This window comes from Pleurodeles waltl, chromosome 2_2, assembly GCF_031143425.1.
Source record: "Pleurodeles waltl isolate 20211129_DDA chromosome 2_2, aPleWal1.hap1.20221129, whole genome shotgun sequence".
Taxonomy (NCBI): Eukaryota; Metazoa; Chordata; class Amphibia; order Caudata; family Salamandridae; genus Pleurodeles; species Pleurodeles waltl.
Genome location: NC_090439.1, coordinates 1,165,615,272 through 1,165,628,318, shown reverse-complemented (window position 1 = coordinate 1,165,628,318; position 13,047 = coordinate 1,165,615,272). Strand labels below are relative to the sequence as shown.

The following is a 13,047-nucleotide window of genomic DNA, read 5'->3' as shown; positions in this document are numbered from 1 at the left end:
ACAAAACAAAAACAAATCTGTGAACAATATAGCCACCTTTCTTTGCAAGGACACTCAAAAGCCTGCCATCCATGGATTCTGTCAGTGTTTTGATCTGTTCACCATCAACATTGCGTGCAGCAGCAACCACAGCCTCCCAGACACTGTTCAGAGAGGTGTACTGTTTTCCCTCCTTGTAAATCTCACATTTGATGATGGACCACAGGTTCTCAATGGGGTTCAGATCAGGTGAACAAGGAGGCCATGTCATTAGATTTCCTTCTTTTATACCCTTTCTTGCCAGCCACGCTGTGGAGTACTTGGACGCGTGTGATGGAGCATTGTCCTGCATGAAAATCATGTTTTTCTTGAAGGATGCAGACTTCTTCCTGTACCACTGCTTGAAGAAGGTGTCTACCAGGAACTGGCAGTAGGACTGGGAGTTGAGCTTGACTCCATCCTCAACCCGAAAAGGCCCCACAAGCTCATCTTTGATGATACCAGCCCAAACCAGTACTCCACCTCCACCTTGCTGGCTTCTGAGTCGGACTGGAGCTCTCTGCCCTTTACCAATCCAGCCACGGGCCCATCCATCTGGCCCATCAAGACTCACTCTCATTTCATCAGTCCATAAAACCTTAGAAAATCAGTCTTGAGATATTTCTTGGCCCAGTCTTGACGTTTCAGCTTGTGTGTCTTGTTCAGTGGTGGTCGTCTTTCGCCCTTTCTTACCTTGGCCATGTCTCTGAGTATTGCACACCTTGTGCTTTTGGGCACTCCAGTGATGTTGCAGCTCTGAAATATGGCCAAACTGGTGGCAAGTGGCATTGTGGCAGCTGCACGCTTGACTTTTCTCAGTTCATGGGCAGTTATTTTGCGCCTTGGTTTTTCCACACGCTTCTTGCGACCCTGTTGACTATTTTGAATGAAACGCTTGATTGTTCGATGATCACGCTTCAGAAGCTTTGCAATTTTAAGAGTGCTGCATCCCTCTGCAAGATATCTCACTATTTTTGACTTTTCTGAGCCTGTCAAGTCCTTCTTTTGACCCATTTTGCCAAAGGAAAGGAAGTTGCCTAATAATTATGCACACCTGATATAGGGTGGTGATGTCATTAGACCACACCCCTTCTCATTACAGAGATGCACATCACCTAATATGCTTAATTGGTAGTAGGCTTTCGAGCCTATACAGCTTGGAGTAAGACAACATGCATAAAGAGGATGATGTGGTCAAAATACTAATTTGCCTAATAATTCTGCACTCCCTGTAGTGCGCTTTATAAATTCACTGATTGATTGATTGATTGATAGAAGCAAACAAAGGGGGCCCCTGGCGCTCCGTCATGCTAAGCAGGGGCCTTGCGGTAATTCCAGGGGTGGGGGGCGACATGCACCCCCTCCAGTTTTATAACTGGCCCCTCCTGGGGCCTGCGATCTCTGGGGGGGCCCCCCCGGCCTCCACTGGCCTTCCACAACAATGCCCCAAAAGAACAAGTGGGGCCACACAAGGAGACCTGCAGTGCGGGGGCCTGCGGCGAGGCTTCCCCCCACCCGCAGTCTCTGCCAAGAATAGTCAGGGCTTCAAAGGGGCAGGGGGAGCCTCTGATTAGGCTTCCTTCCCCCCCTGCCCATGCACCACACACACAGGGGCTTCGGCAGGCGGGGAGCCTCCGATGAGGCTTCCTTCGCCGCCTGATCGTCTCCAGCCGCAGAAAGGGGCTCGCCGAGGCAGCGACCGTTATCGGCCCTAAGTTAGGGCCGTCTGATGCCCCGGGGGTGCTCCTCGGAGCGGACCATACCCTGGGGCACCGATAGGAGCACACTTGCTCCGGTTTCCTTTTCTTCGTGTTCTCCTCGTGCCCTGGGGGCCTCAAACATTGCAATTCACTTGCGCTTCACATAACCAGCCCGCCCGGGCTGCAGCAGTGATCTTGGCGGCAATTAGATGAAGCACCTCCCAGAGCGCTCAGCAAGAGAAAACAGAGCGCTCTCCAGGCGCTGGGGGCAGTTTCCTCAGCCACCATAATGCGCTTTCAGAGCACTTTACAAACCAATAGATGAGCGCTCCTCCAGGCGCTAGGTTCAGGATGAAGAAGTGCTCCTCATGCGCTTCTGGTTGTTACAGGGTTCAGGGGCCACAGCACCCTGCCCCTGGGGGACAAGGTACTCAAGGAGCACAGGGCGGCAGGACCCAGCAGAAGGCCAGCACAAGATGAATGCAAGCAAGTGGCAGTTCCTTACAGTGACCCAGCAGGTCGCAGGTCAGCACAGCAACAGCAGTCCATTGGCGGTTCCTGGTGAGTCCTTCCAGCATTCTGGCCCTCATTATGAACATGGCGGTCTGTTCCGCGCCGCCGGTGGCTGTAGAAACCGCCAACAGAGGAGCGGGCTGGACCGCCAAATAATGAACCAACCGAAAGTCAGGCATCCCGCGAACCACCCACCGCCAGTAGAGGAGTGCCGATGACGACGGCAGAGTCCGTCCACAGGCCGTCAGAAAGGCCCAACCCGCCCATCAAATTATGAACCACCATTCCGCCGCCAGTTCCAGGGTGGGACCCACCACCACACAAAGCCAGGTGGAAAGGAACCAAATATAAGGAAACACTCACTGGAGTCCCACAGAACGCGCCTCGGCAAACATGGATAGAGAGCTGCAGATCATGCCAGCCCTGCTCCTTGGCATATACCCCCACGACCGAGACCGCCGACGAAGACGACGACGGTAAGTACTGCAACCTATGAAACAAGGGAAGAAAGGGCACAGTTACATACCCACCCACTCCACCCATCCTGCAATGCCCCCCAACCCTTCACAGCAGCATATAACCCATACCCCTCACAGCAAGAGGTACTTTACCGACACAAGGCAAATCCAACATGACCATAGTACATACAAATGCCCATACCCATCACAAAGGAAACTAAAGACCAGGGTTCAACGGCATGCAGCCCAAACACAGGCCACACAGAAACTTTATTATGAAGCTCACTGAGCCAAACAGTCTTAAAAACAGGGCCATTGGCCAGTCCTTATGCCGACAATTGTCATGGGCCACAACGGGCCCAACCTGACTCCCACAAGTGCATGGTACTCCACATCATGGGGCACCATATGGGCATCCAGGCACCTCACAGAAGGGGGACAGGGGGTGGTGGGGGGTGTCGATTTACGACGGGGTGGGCCTTTGACAGGGGTGGGGGCTGTTTGGATCGGGTGGAGCTAGATGACCTAGGCTCAGTCCGGGCCTTTTTCTTATCTGGGGAAGGGGCACGGGAACGTGAAGGGCGGGCTGGGCTGTGATGGTGAAGGAGTGGACATGGCAAGGAGGTGAGCACTTTTGGGGACAAGACGGGGTGGGCCAGTGGGTTGAAAGAGGTCAGCACGGGAGAGAAAAAGTTTCTTTGGAGCAATTGGAGAGGGCGTGGATGAGGGCGTGGGAGTGGAGGCAGAGGGTGTGGATGTATGTGGTGTAGGGATGCGTGTAGTGGGTGCAGGTGACTACTCAGTATGCTGTGGTATGGTGGATGTCTGATGGGTGGGTGTCTTGGTGCGTTTGGGTGTTTTGGGAGGAGGGGGGTGGACACAGAGGGAGAAGACAGACGGCTATTGTGGATGTATGTTGTGTGGGTGTCTGCAAGTCTGGTGAGTGTGCTGCATGTGTCAACTACCGTAGTGGTGGTGAGTGCAGGTGTGGTGTATGGGGTGCATGTATGGCTGTCTGCTATTGTGGTGAGTGCAGGAAGAGGAGCAGCAACAGTGAGTGAATGTGCAGTGTATGAGGGTTTGGAAGTAGAGGGGACAGACAGGGAGGCGGAAAAGGTGGGCACACTGGGGGAAGTGGATGTTGTTGTGTGTGCAGGTGTCTATTGGCTGTGTGAATGCTTGTGGTGGGAGGAGTGGTGCTTGTGTTTTGAAGTGTGTTTCTTGTGTGTTGATGTGCTTGACTGGGTGTCTGAATGTGTGCCTTGGACGGGTGAAGGGAGTGGGGTGCTGAAAGGGGTAGAGGAAATAGGAGGGGGGACGGAATGGCCAGGGAAACTGGCTGCCGTCCAGGAGGAGGTCAGAGCCTGAAAAGATCTCTGTAGGGCAGACACGGCACCGTGAAAGCCATCCAGATAAGCATTAGTCTGCTGCACCTCTGATGCTAGCCCCTGGATGGCATTGACGATGGTTGTCTGCCCTACAGAGATGGTTCTCAGGAGGTCAATAGCCTCCTCTGAGGGCAGCAGAGCCGACTGGGGCAGGGGAGGAGGTGCCTGGGGCGAAGGAGACGCCCACCTTTCTGGGTGGTCGGGCACAGGCAACTCGTTGGGGAGCAGAAGGGAGGGCGGTGATGGAATGGGGGTGGCGGAAGATATAACGGTAGTGGTGTGTGCACTAGGGTCTGCCACTGCTGGGGAGCCCCCATCGGAGGAAGTCTGAGTCACTACCTCCTATGGTAGTAGCCTCCCCCGTGGAACTCCCCTTGCCCTCCCACCCACTGGTCCCCTGGGCGTCAGATGTCTCTGCCTCGGAGGATCCGTGGACCGCCGCCTCCCCACTTGCCGGTGCCTCAGCTCCCTCGTCTGAAGTTGCTGCTGTACCAAACCAACGCAAGAGAACAGGGATGGGGAGACAAAACAGGAGAGACACTTGAAAATAGCTGACTGCAGATACATAATGGCCAGACTTACACCCACCCAGAAGACACACCCAACAGGCAGCACCTTTCACTATGCCCATGGCCATGCCCCTGACTACTGACCAGAATACTGATCTACACCCATCCCCTGGACTACCTAAGGAGGCGACGTATGGGAGACCTGACAAAGACACCCCTACACCTTTTGGGGACCATAAAGTAGATGGACACCAGTCAAAGTCCCTGCCTCTAAGCAGCATGAACCCTAATGCACACCCAGACATCCTTCCAGACTGAAGTATGTGAAATGAGTACTCACCCCCTTGTGACTGCTGTGCAGCCTTCAAGCGCCCATCCAGGTCTGGGTACGCCACCGCCAGGATCCGTCGCATGAGTGGGGGTCAGTGCCCGACGGGCACCCCTTCCACGTTGGGAGGACTTCCCCAGCTGGGCTTCACTGATCTTTCGCGCTCAGCACCGCAGGTCCTCCCACCTCTTTCTACAGTGGGTGCTCCGCCGGTTGTAGACCCCCAATGTCTGGGACAGATTGCGGGCCTGCCTGCTCATCTGTGTCCAGGGATCCTTCACCAGTGTCCTGTGAGGTGCCTCTGTCTCCCTGGGGGACACTGGCACTCCTTGTCCCCTCCATTAGGGTAGCATGGGTGGTGGTGCCTGTTGGGGGACATAGACATGTCTGTTACATCTGCTTGAACGTTTGAGGTGAACAGGAGTGGGCTATTTAGTGCTGGTTGTACTTTCAGTGGCCTTCCAGGGTGCATTTGTGAGGTTGACATTGCATTTTGCGCCAGTGTGGGGTTGCATTGTGGTGGGGGGTGTCGATCCATTGTGGGTACGTGCAGGGGTGGGTGACTGTGCACAGCGGGAGGGATGTGGGCCTGTTAGTGGGTTTGTGGTCATGCAGGGGGATGGATGTAGTAGCTGATGCCTGTGTGGGGTGCAGGTCCTGGTGGGGTGGGGTGGTGCATGCATTACAGGTGTGGTGTATATGGGGTAAATGTAGATCACTTACCCGAGTCTATTCCTCCAGTGAGTCCAGTGAGTCCCTCTGGTTGCAGGATGGCCAGTACCTTTTCCTCCCAGTCAGTGTAGTCGGGTGGTGTTGTGGCGGTCCTCCCCCAGTCTTCTGCACTGCGATGTGGTGCCTTGATGCCATGTCCCAGACCTTCCCCCACAGGTCGTTCCATCTCTTCCGGATGTCGTCCCTGGTGCGTGGATGGTGTCCCACTGCATTGACCCTGTTCACAATGGTCTGCCACAGCTCCATTTTCCTTGCGATGGGTGTGTGCTGCACCTCCGCCCCGAATATTTGTGGCTCCACCTTCAGGATTTCATCTACCATGGTCCTTAACTCCCTCTCTGTGAAGCGTGGACGTTTGGGGGGACACATGGTGAGTGTGGGGAATGGTGTCGGGGCTGGGAACGAGGTAAGGGTGCTCTTCTGTGGGTCGGTGTGTGTGTCCTGTATGCTGGCATTCGCTGTCTGCCTCTGGTGCTCTCCGTCTTCTTGTCCTGCTTTCATTGCAAGGGATTGTGGGGTGTGTCTGGGGGTGTTTTATGGGGTTCTGGATGTGTGTCAGATGCCTATCCAATGTGTGCACTTTTTGCTGTTGAGTCCACTTGCCGCCCGTGGCGGTCACAGCCGCCAATGGTCGTCCGGCCTCCACTGTCCACCGAGGTAATTTGTGCATCATTATTTGGAGGGCGGGATGTGAGTGTGCTTGGCGGTGGCGGGGTGGGGAGCTCCGGGATTCCCGCTGACAGTCATAGCGGGAGTGCTGGTCTGGTGATTTTTTGCGGGGTTGGGATTTTCGTTCATTATATGGCGGTTTTCCATTCACCGCCGCCGCCGCGGTGTTTACCGCCGTGTTCATAATGACTGCCTCTGTGTCCAGTTCCAAGATGTCTCCAGTGTCTCCACATTGTGGGGAAAACACCCCTGTACTTATACTCAGTTTTACAGTGTGTTTACAAAGAAAGGGGAGAGGAGGTTCCAACCAGTTACAACTGGTTCTGGGAGTGCCCCCTCTCTCCTCCAGCACAGGCTCCAAACATCATTGGGGGTAAACAACCCTATTGTGTGAGGCCAGGGCACAGCCTTTACAAATGCAGGTGTGCTCCACCTCTCCCTTCTCTCAGCCCAGGAAGACTATTCAGTATGCAGATGCACCTCGGTGACACCTCCACCCTCCCTCTGTACAGGCTGTCTGAAAAGTATGCACAAAGCCCCAACTGTCAGTCTGCCCAGACGTGGATTGGAGTCAAGCTGCAAAACACCAGAGTCATAAGCACAGATAAATGCTCACTTTCTAGAAGTGGCATTTCTGTAATAGTAATAAAAAATCCACTTACACCAGTAAGCAGCATTTCTCATCACCATTAAAACCATACCAAACATGCCTACGCTACCCCTCATAAATCAGACAATACCCTCTAGACATGAGGCAGGGCATTTCCAATGCAATCCTATGAGAAGGCAGCACTCACAGCAGTGAGAAACCAAATAGGCTGTTTGTCGCTACCAGGACAGGCCACGCTACCTGGCACATGTCCTGCCTTCTACATACATAGTACCCTACCCATAGGGCTAGTTAGGGCCTACCTTATGGGTGACTTACATGTAGTAAAAGTTCTGGGCCTGGCAAGTAAATTTAGATGCCAGGTCCCTGTGGCAGAAAACTGTGCACACAGGCCCTGCGCTAGCAGGCCTGAGGCAGGTTTGAAAGGCTACTTCAGTGGGTGGCACAGTCAGGGCTGCAGGCCCACTAGTAGCATTTATTTTACAGGCCCTGGGTATAGAGATACCACTGTACAAGGGACTTACAGGTAAATTAAATATGCCAATTAGATATAAGCCAATCATAACAACTTTAGAAGGGAGAGCACTTGCACTTTAGCACTGATCAGCAGTGATAAAGTGCTCAGAGTCCTAGAGCCAACAGCGAGAGGTCAGAAAAAATAGGAGGAAGGAGGCAAAAAGTCAGGGGATGAACCTGCCACAAGGGCCAGGTTCAACAGCGACGATAGCTAAAACCAAGCTTCATAAATCCCCTGACTCGGATGGGTTCCCTTCTGTATTTTATAAAGCTTTCTGCTTCCAACTGGCGCCCATGTTGACACGCCTATTTAAGGCCATAACAGCCCCTGATTCCATTCCACCCTCAATGCTGATGGCATCCATTGTGGTTCTTCCTAAGCCTGGGAAGGACCCTCAATCATGCGGGTCCTACCGACCAACTCACTACTTAATACGGACACTAAGCTGCTAACCAGTATTCTAGCTACCCGCTTCTACCAGGTCTGATTGACCCAGACCAAAATGGATTTGTGATGCACCCCCAATGTGGGGACACACAAAACGCATTCTTCACTTAATAGATGAGGCAGGTTGTGCTCGTAGGGACATTATTCTTTTAACCCTGGACGTGGAGAAGTCCTTCAACAGAGTGCATTGGCGATACCTGACCGCAACATTAACCCACTTTGGTTTCGGCCCTCCGTTTCTCACATGGATCCATACCACCTATAGCAAACCGTTGGCAACGGTGTGGGTGAACAGACATTCCTCCCAATCAATTCCCCAATGCGGAGGCACCAGACAGGGTTGCCCTTTGTCACTCCTACTATTGGAGCGGTTTGCACAGAGTGTACGATCAAATCCAAATATAACGGGTGTGTTATTTGGAGGCGAAGTGCACACCTTGGCTTTATACGTGGATGGCGTTTTAGTCTTCTTAGATAATCCCAAGGGGGCCCTTCTGGCTCTTCTGCAGGAGATAGAGGAGTTTGGGAAGATCTCCGGCTTACGCGTAAATGTTCAGAAATCCCAAGGCCTTAATATCATGGTCCCTCATGCGGCCCTACCAGTAGAGCCTCTCCCGGGAATGCTTGAATCTTTACAGAAAGATTTTTACAATTTCATTTGAGCAGGGAGGTGGCCTCACGTGAGCCACACCCTATGCTATCAATTGCCAGCACAAGGGGGGCTAGGGGTGCCTAACCTACTGCACTGTTTTCAAGCCACCCAACTCCACTATTTAGTAGAGTGGTTGAGAGACGAGTTCGAAAAGAGGTGGCTGTATATGTATAGGGTGCTCGCAGGCACATCCCTGTGGAAGATCCCCTTCCTATCCCGCCCACAACATCCCTGGGGTTTATATTCTTCTCCAATCACAATCTCACTTACGAGAACGTGGCACCGGGTTGCAACAGGGAAAAACTTGACTACATTTTCCTCGCCCTTGACACCAATTGCTGGCAATTCATCCTTTACTCCTGGTATGAACACCTTGGCCTACAGCAAGTGGTTGCAACCGGAGTGTCACTCTGTTGGCCATCTTTTGACACTCTGAAATCCGAACATGCACTCCCTGAGGTAGAGCAGATGCGCTACTTACAAATTCGGCATTGGGCCATGCATCCTGGGATACGAGACCAGGCACAGAGATCCCTTACTGATGTTGAGAAATGGCTGTTGAAGAAGACCTCAGATAAAAGATTAATCACTGACCTGTACAATTTCCTACAAAAGGCCCCCGATACACAGAAATCCCCAGGACAACGACAATGGGAGGTCGAAATCAGTAGATCTCTCACACATAGGGAATGGGAAGACATATACTACAGGGCACGTCACACAGCTACAAATATGGCAAGCGTAGAATCTGCGACCATAGGGGGTGTCTAATAGGGTTGGCATTGGGTTCGGCTACTCAAAACATACTCTCTCACTGGGGTACTGATACTCTTCCCATGCACCTGGGATGGATACACCGCCTGTGGCACATCTTAGGCATGGAGAATATTACTCTGACATTGACGAGCCAAGCACACTCTTTCCGAGAGTTATGGGGCCTTTCTACAGAGTGTACAGAATTGATATTTCCCAGATATATCCGGCTCCTGAGGCTTCACAACACACCAGCCATGATACAGTGAACAGGACCATGTAGGGGTTTAACCACTAGTGTTTTCTCTCATTGTTGCTGTATTAATGGGTAAATGTGCTCCCAGTGCGAGGGAGGGAGGAAGGGAGATGCTTTGTTTGCCTTTCATCCCGTTCTATGTTACTACTTTTAATACAGCTATATAATTATTATCACTATGCAGCCAGCTTCCAGGCGGGTCATACAATGTGATCACTGTATACAGGGATCCAGAGATCCCAAGCAACATGGATCCAGAGATCCCAAGGTACAGGGATCCAGAGATCCCAAGGTACAGGGATCCAGAGATTCCAAGGTACAGAAATGCAGAGATTCCAAGGACCATGACTCCAAAGATTCCACTGTGTAGGATTTCAACGATCCCAAGGTGGAGGAGCACAATGATTCGATGATGCAGGAGATTTAGTAATTCCAGGTTGAAAGCTTTCACAGACAGTGTGCAGGATGCAGGATCTCACAGATAGTCATACTCAGCACTTCTGAGATTTTACAGGAGAAGAGGAAGAAAGCAAGAGAGCGAGAGAAAAAAAGAGAGAGTGAGCCTGACAGACACAGGAGATCACAAGAGTGCGTAGAAGATCAAGAGGCATATGTAGAGAGTGAGGGAGGGAATGAAAGAGATAGTGTGTGAATATTCACATCTGCTTTTGAGATCTGAAGATCTGTCAGCGAGACAAACAAACCAAGAGAGTCAATACGAAAGAGAGAGAAAAAAGAAACAAAGTGTGTGTGACAAGCTTTATTCAGTTACAGAGAAGCAAAGAGGGGCCGAGAGATGCTGAGACAGAGATAGAGAATGTGAGGGTAGTAACAGCAATTGTGCACAATTATGTTTGTGCTGTTAGAGTCGCAGAGAGAGAAGGAAAGAGGGAGGAGGTGGGAGGATGAAATAAAGTCGAGACAGTGCAGCATAGAGTCTGTGTGAGTGTTTGTGTTTGTAGTAACAATCAATGTGCACAGATACCTTTGCAATATCTGGAGCTTTCTGAAAGAGAGGACCAGAGAGAGAGCGAGGAACACTAAGTGATGTGAGAGAAGAAGAAAGAGTTATACAGGTAATCAGATAAATAGACAGGGAGGTGGAGAGAGAGAGTGGCCATGTTTGTTAGTTGATGAGTCTTTCACTGTTTCCCCTGAGATCCTGAAGCTTGTATTATCATGTGCTAATCCATGCAAGGTTCTGAGCAGAGGGGTTTGCATAGTAGAAGAGATAATGTGTGACACTTGTGGATGCCCCTCAGGGCTGTAGGGAGGGGTGTGTGTGTGTCCTGCAGGAGCTCCTCTGATTACAGTATTCTATTTCCAATTACAGGGTGTTTGTGCTGTTCCTTTTCAGATCCTGTAGCCTCCGAGTCTTCTCTAATACTAAAATGATTTGTGTGTCCTTCAGGTGTAAGAAGTTTCAGGGTCCAGAGAGTGAGATGAAGAAAAAGGAAAAAGAGGTTATGATAACTCTGAAACCTGAAGAGGAGATGAAGAAATATAAAGGTAAATAGAGTTGTGCTGAATGTAATTTTCTGTTGGTGCCCACACTGAGACCTTTGGCCTCCACCAGCTACAGCTGCAGCTTTTACTGTGGAAGACCTGGTCGAACATTTGGCGAGTGCAGGTTACACACTGACCCCCTCAGCTGTGCTAACTCCTGAGCCGTGCTGGTGGTCCCTCAGCAGTACAGGGGGGTCCTCCTTAACATTGTCCATGATGTCCCCTTGGCTGGGCATCTGGGGGTGACTGAGACCTGCGAGAGGCTGGTCAACCACTTCTACTGGTCCCAGATGTCAGAGAAGGTCAAGGAGTTTTGTCGCTCTTGTGTGACCTGCCAAGCCAGTGGAAAAGGAGGAGGCAAACCCAAGGCTCCCCTGATACCACTACCAGCGGTGGAGCAGCTTTAGAGAGGGTGGTGCATTGCTTGAGACCATTTGTAAAAGTGCAATCAGCTGCTTCAGAAGGAAGTGTCTGCGCTGGTGAGGTAACCAAGCCGGGGGGGGGAGCGGGGGGGGCGACAAAAGTCGAGGCTAGCCAAGATTAAAGTTGTGCATGAGCAGAAAAGTCTTGAGCTGTGTTTAAAAGATGAAAGGATTTGGTTGGGAATAGAGATGATGCTGCAGTTGTACCATTTACTACAGTATACTGTCTAGTGCAGCACTGTGGACAGTGTAGTATAGTGTACTGTGTAATGCAGTGTGCTCTCTTGTGCAACAAGCCATCTGGTACATTGTGGCATGTAGTACAGTGTACAGTCTGGTGCAGCATTTTGTGAAATAGTGAAGTGTCTATTCTGTTGTGCTCTCTAGTGCGTAATCCTGCCTAGACCCATGTGCTGTGGTGTATTCTCCAGTTGTAGGAAATTGGCCCCTAGTTTGCAATACTTGCCCCCCCCCCCTCACCCCCCCCCCCCCCCCACACACACTTTTTTTGCCTGATATCGGATGCCAACTTGACTAAGTGTGTGCTGGGATCCTGCTAATCTGTACCATTGTTCTACAATTGAGACACCCCTGGCCCACAGCTAAGTCCCTTGTAAAAGGTATCAGTGGTACCAAGTGCTCTGTGATCAGGGAGGGTCCCTAAGGGCTGCAGCATATATTGTGCCACCCTAATGGACCCCTCACCAAACACATGCGCACTGCCAATGGAACTTGTGTGTGCTGGTGGGGAGAAAAAGGTAAAGTTGACATGACATCCCCCTCAGGATGCCATGCCCACAAACCACTGCCTGTAGTATAGGTAAGTCACCCCCCTAGCAGACCTCACAGCCCAAAGGCAGGGTGCACTATCCCACAGGTGAGGGCATAGGTGTAGGAGCAATGTGTCCCTACAGTGTCTAAGTCCATTTTAGACATTGTAAGTGCAGTGTGGCCATACTGAGTATATGGACGGGGGGTTTGTCATTACAAACTCCACAGCTCCATAATGGCTTCACTGAGTACTGGGAAGTTTGGTATCAAACCTCTCAGCACAATAAATCCATACTGATGCCAGTGTTGGATTTATTGAAAAATGCACCCAGTGGGCATCTTAGAGATGCCCCTGGTATTTTACCCAATTCTTTAGTACAGGACTGACTGGTCTGTGCCAGCCTGCCACTAAGAGACATGTTTCTGACCCCATGGGGTGAGGGCCTTTTCTGCTTTCTGAGGCCAGAAACAAAGCCTGCACTGAGTGGAGGTGCTTCACAGTCCCCCCCCCCCCCACCCCCTGCAGAAACTGTAACACTTTCCAGTGAGCCTCAAAGGCTCGGGCATCCAGTTACAATGCCCGCTCCTGGAGAAAGCACCACTTTTGGCGGCAAGATAGGCAGGAAACTTAGGAAAAACAAGGAGTGACCACTTCAGCTGGGACCACCCCTAAGGTGCCCAGAGCTGAAGTGACCCCCTCCCTGCAGAATCCTCCATCTTGGTTTGGAGGAAAGGGACCAACAGGGTTAGGTCTGTGCCTCCCTCCCCAAAGGGAGTGGACACCAGAAGGGTGTAGTC

General features: G+C 51.6%; 1 protein-coding gene across 1 annotated transcript in view; it reads left to right on the top strand.

Moving 5' to 3' along the window:
* The window catches only part of LOC138283020 (E3 ubiquitin-protein ligase TRIM39-like), a 94,112-nt gene that overhangs the window by 48,222 nt on the left and 32,843 nt on the right, over positions 1-13,047 (top strand). The window contains exon 3 of the mRNA XM_069221134.1: positions 10,962-11,059. Within this exon, the coding sequence (XP_069077235.1) occupies positions 10,962-11,059 (98 nt within the window). The remainder of the gene's footprint in view (positions 1-10,961; positions 11,060-13,047) is intronic.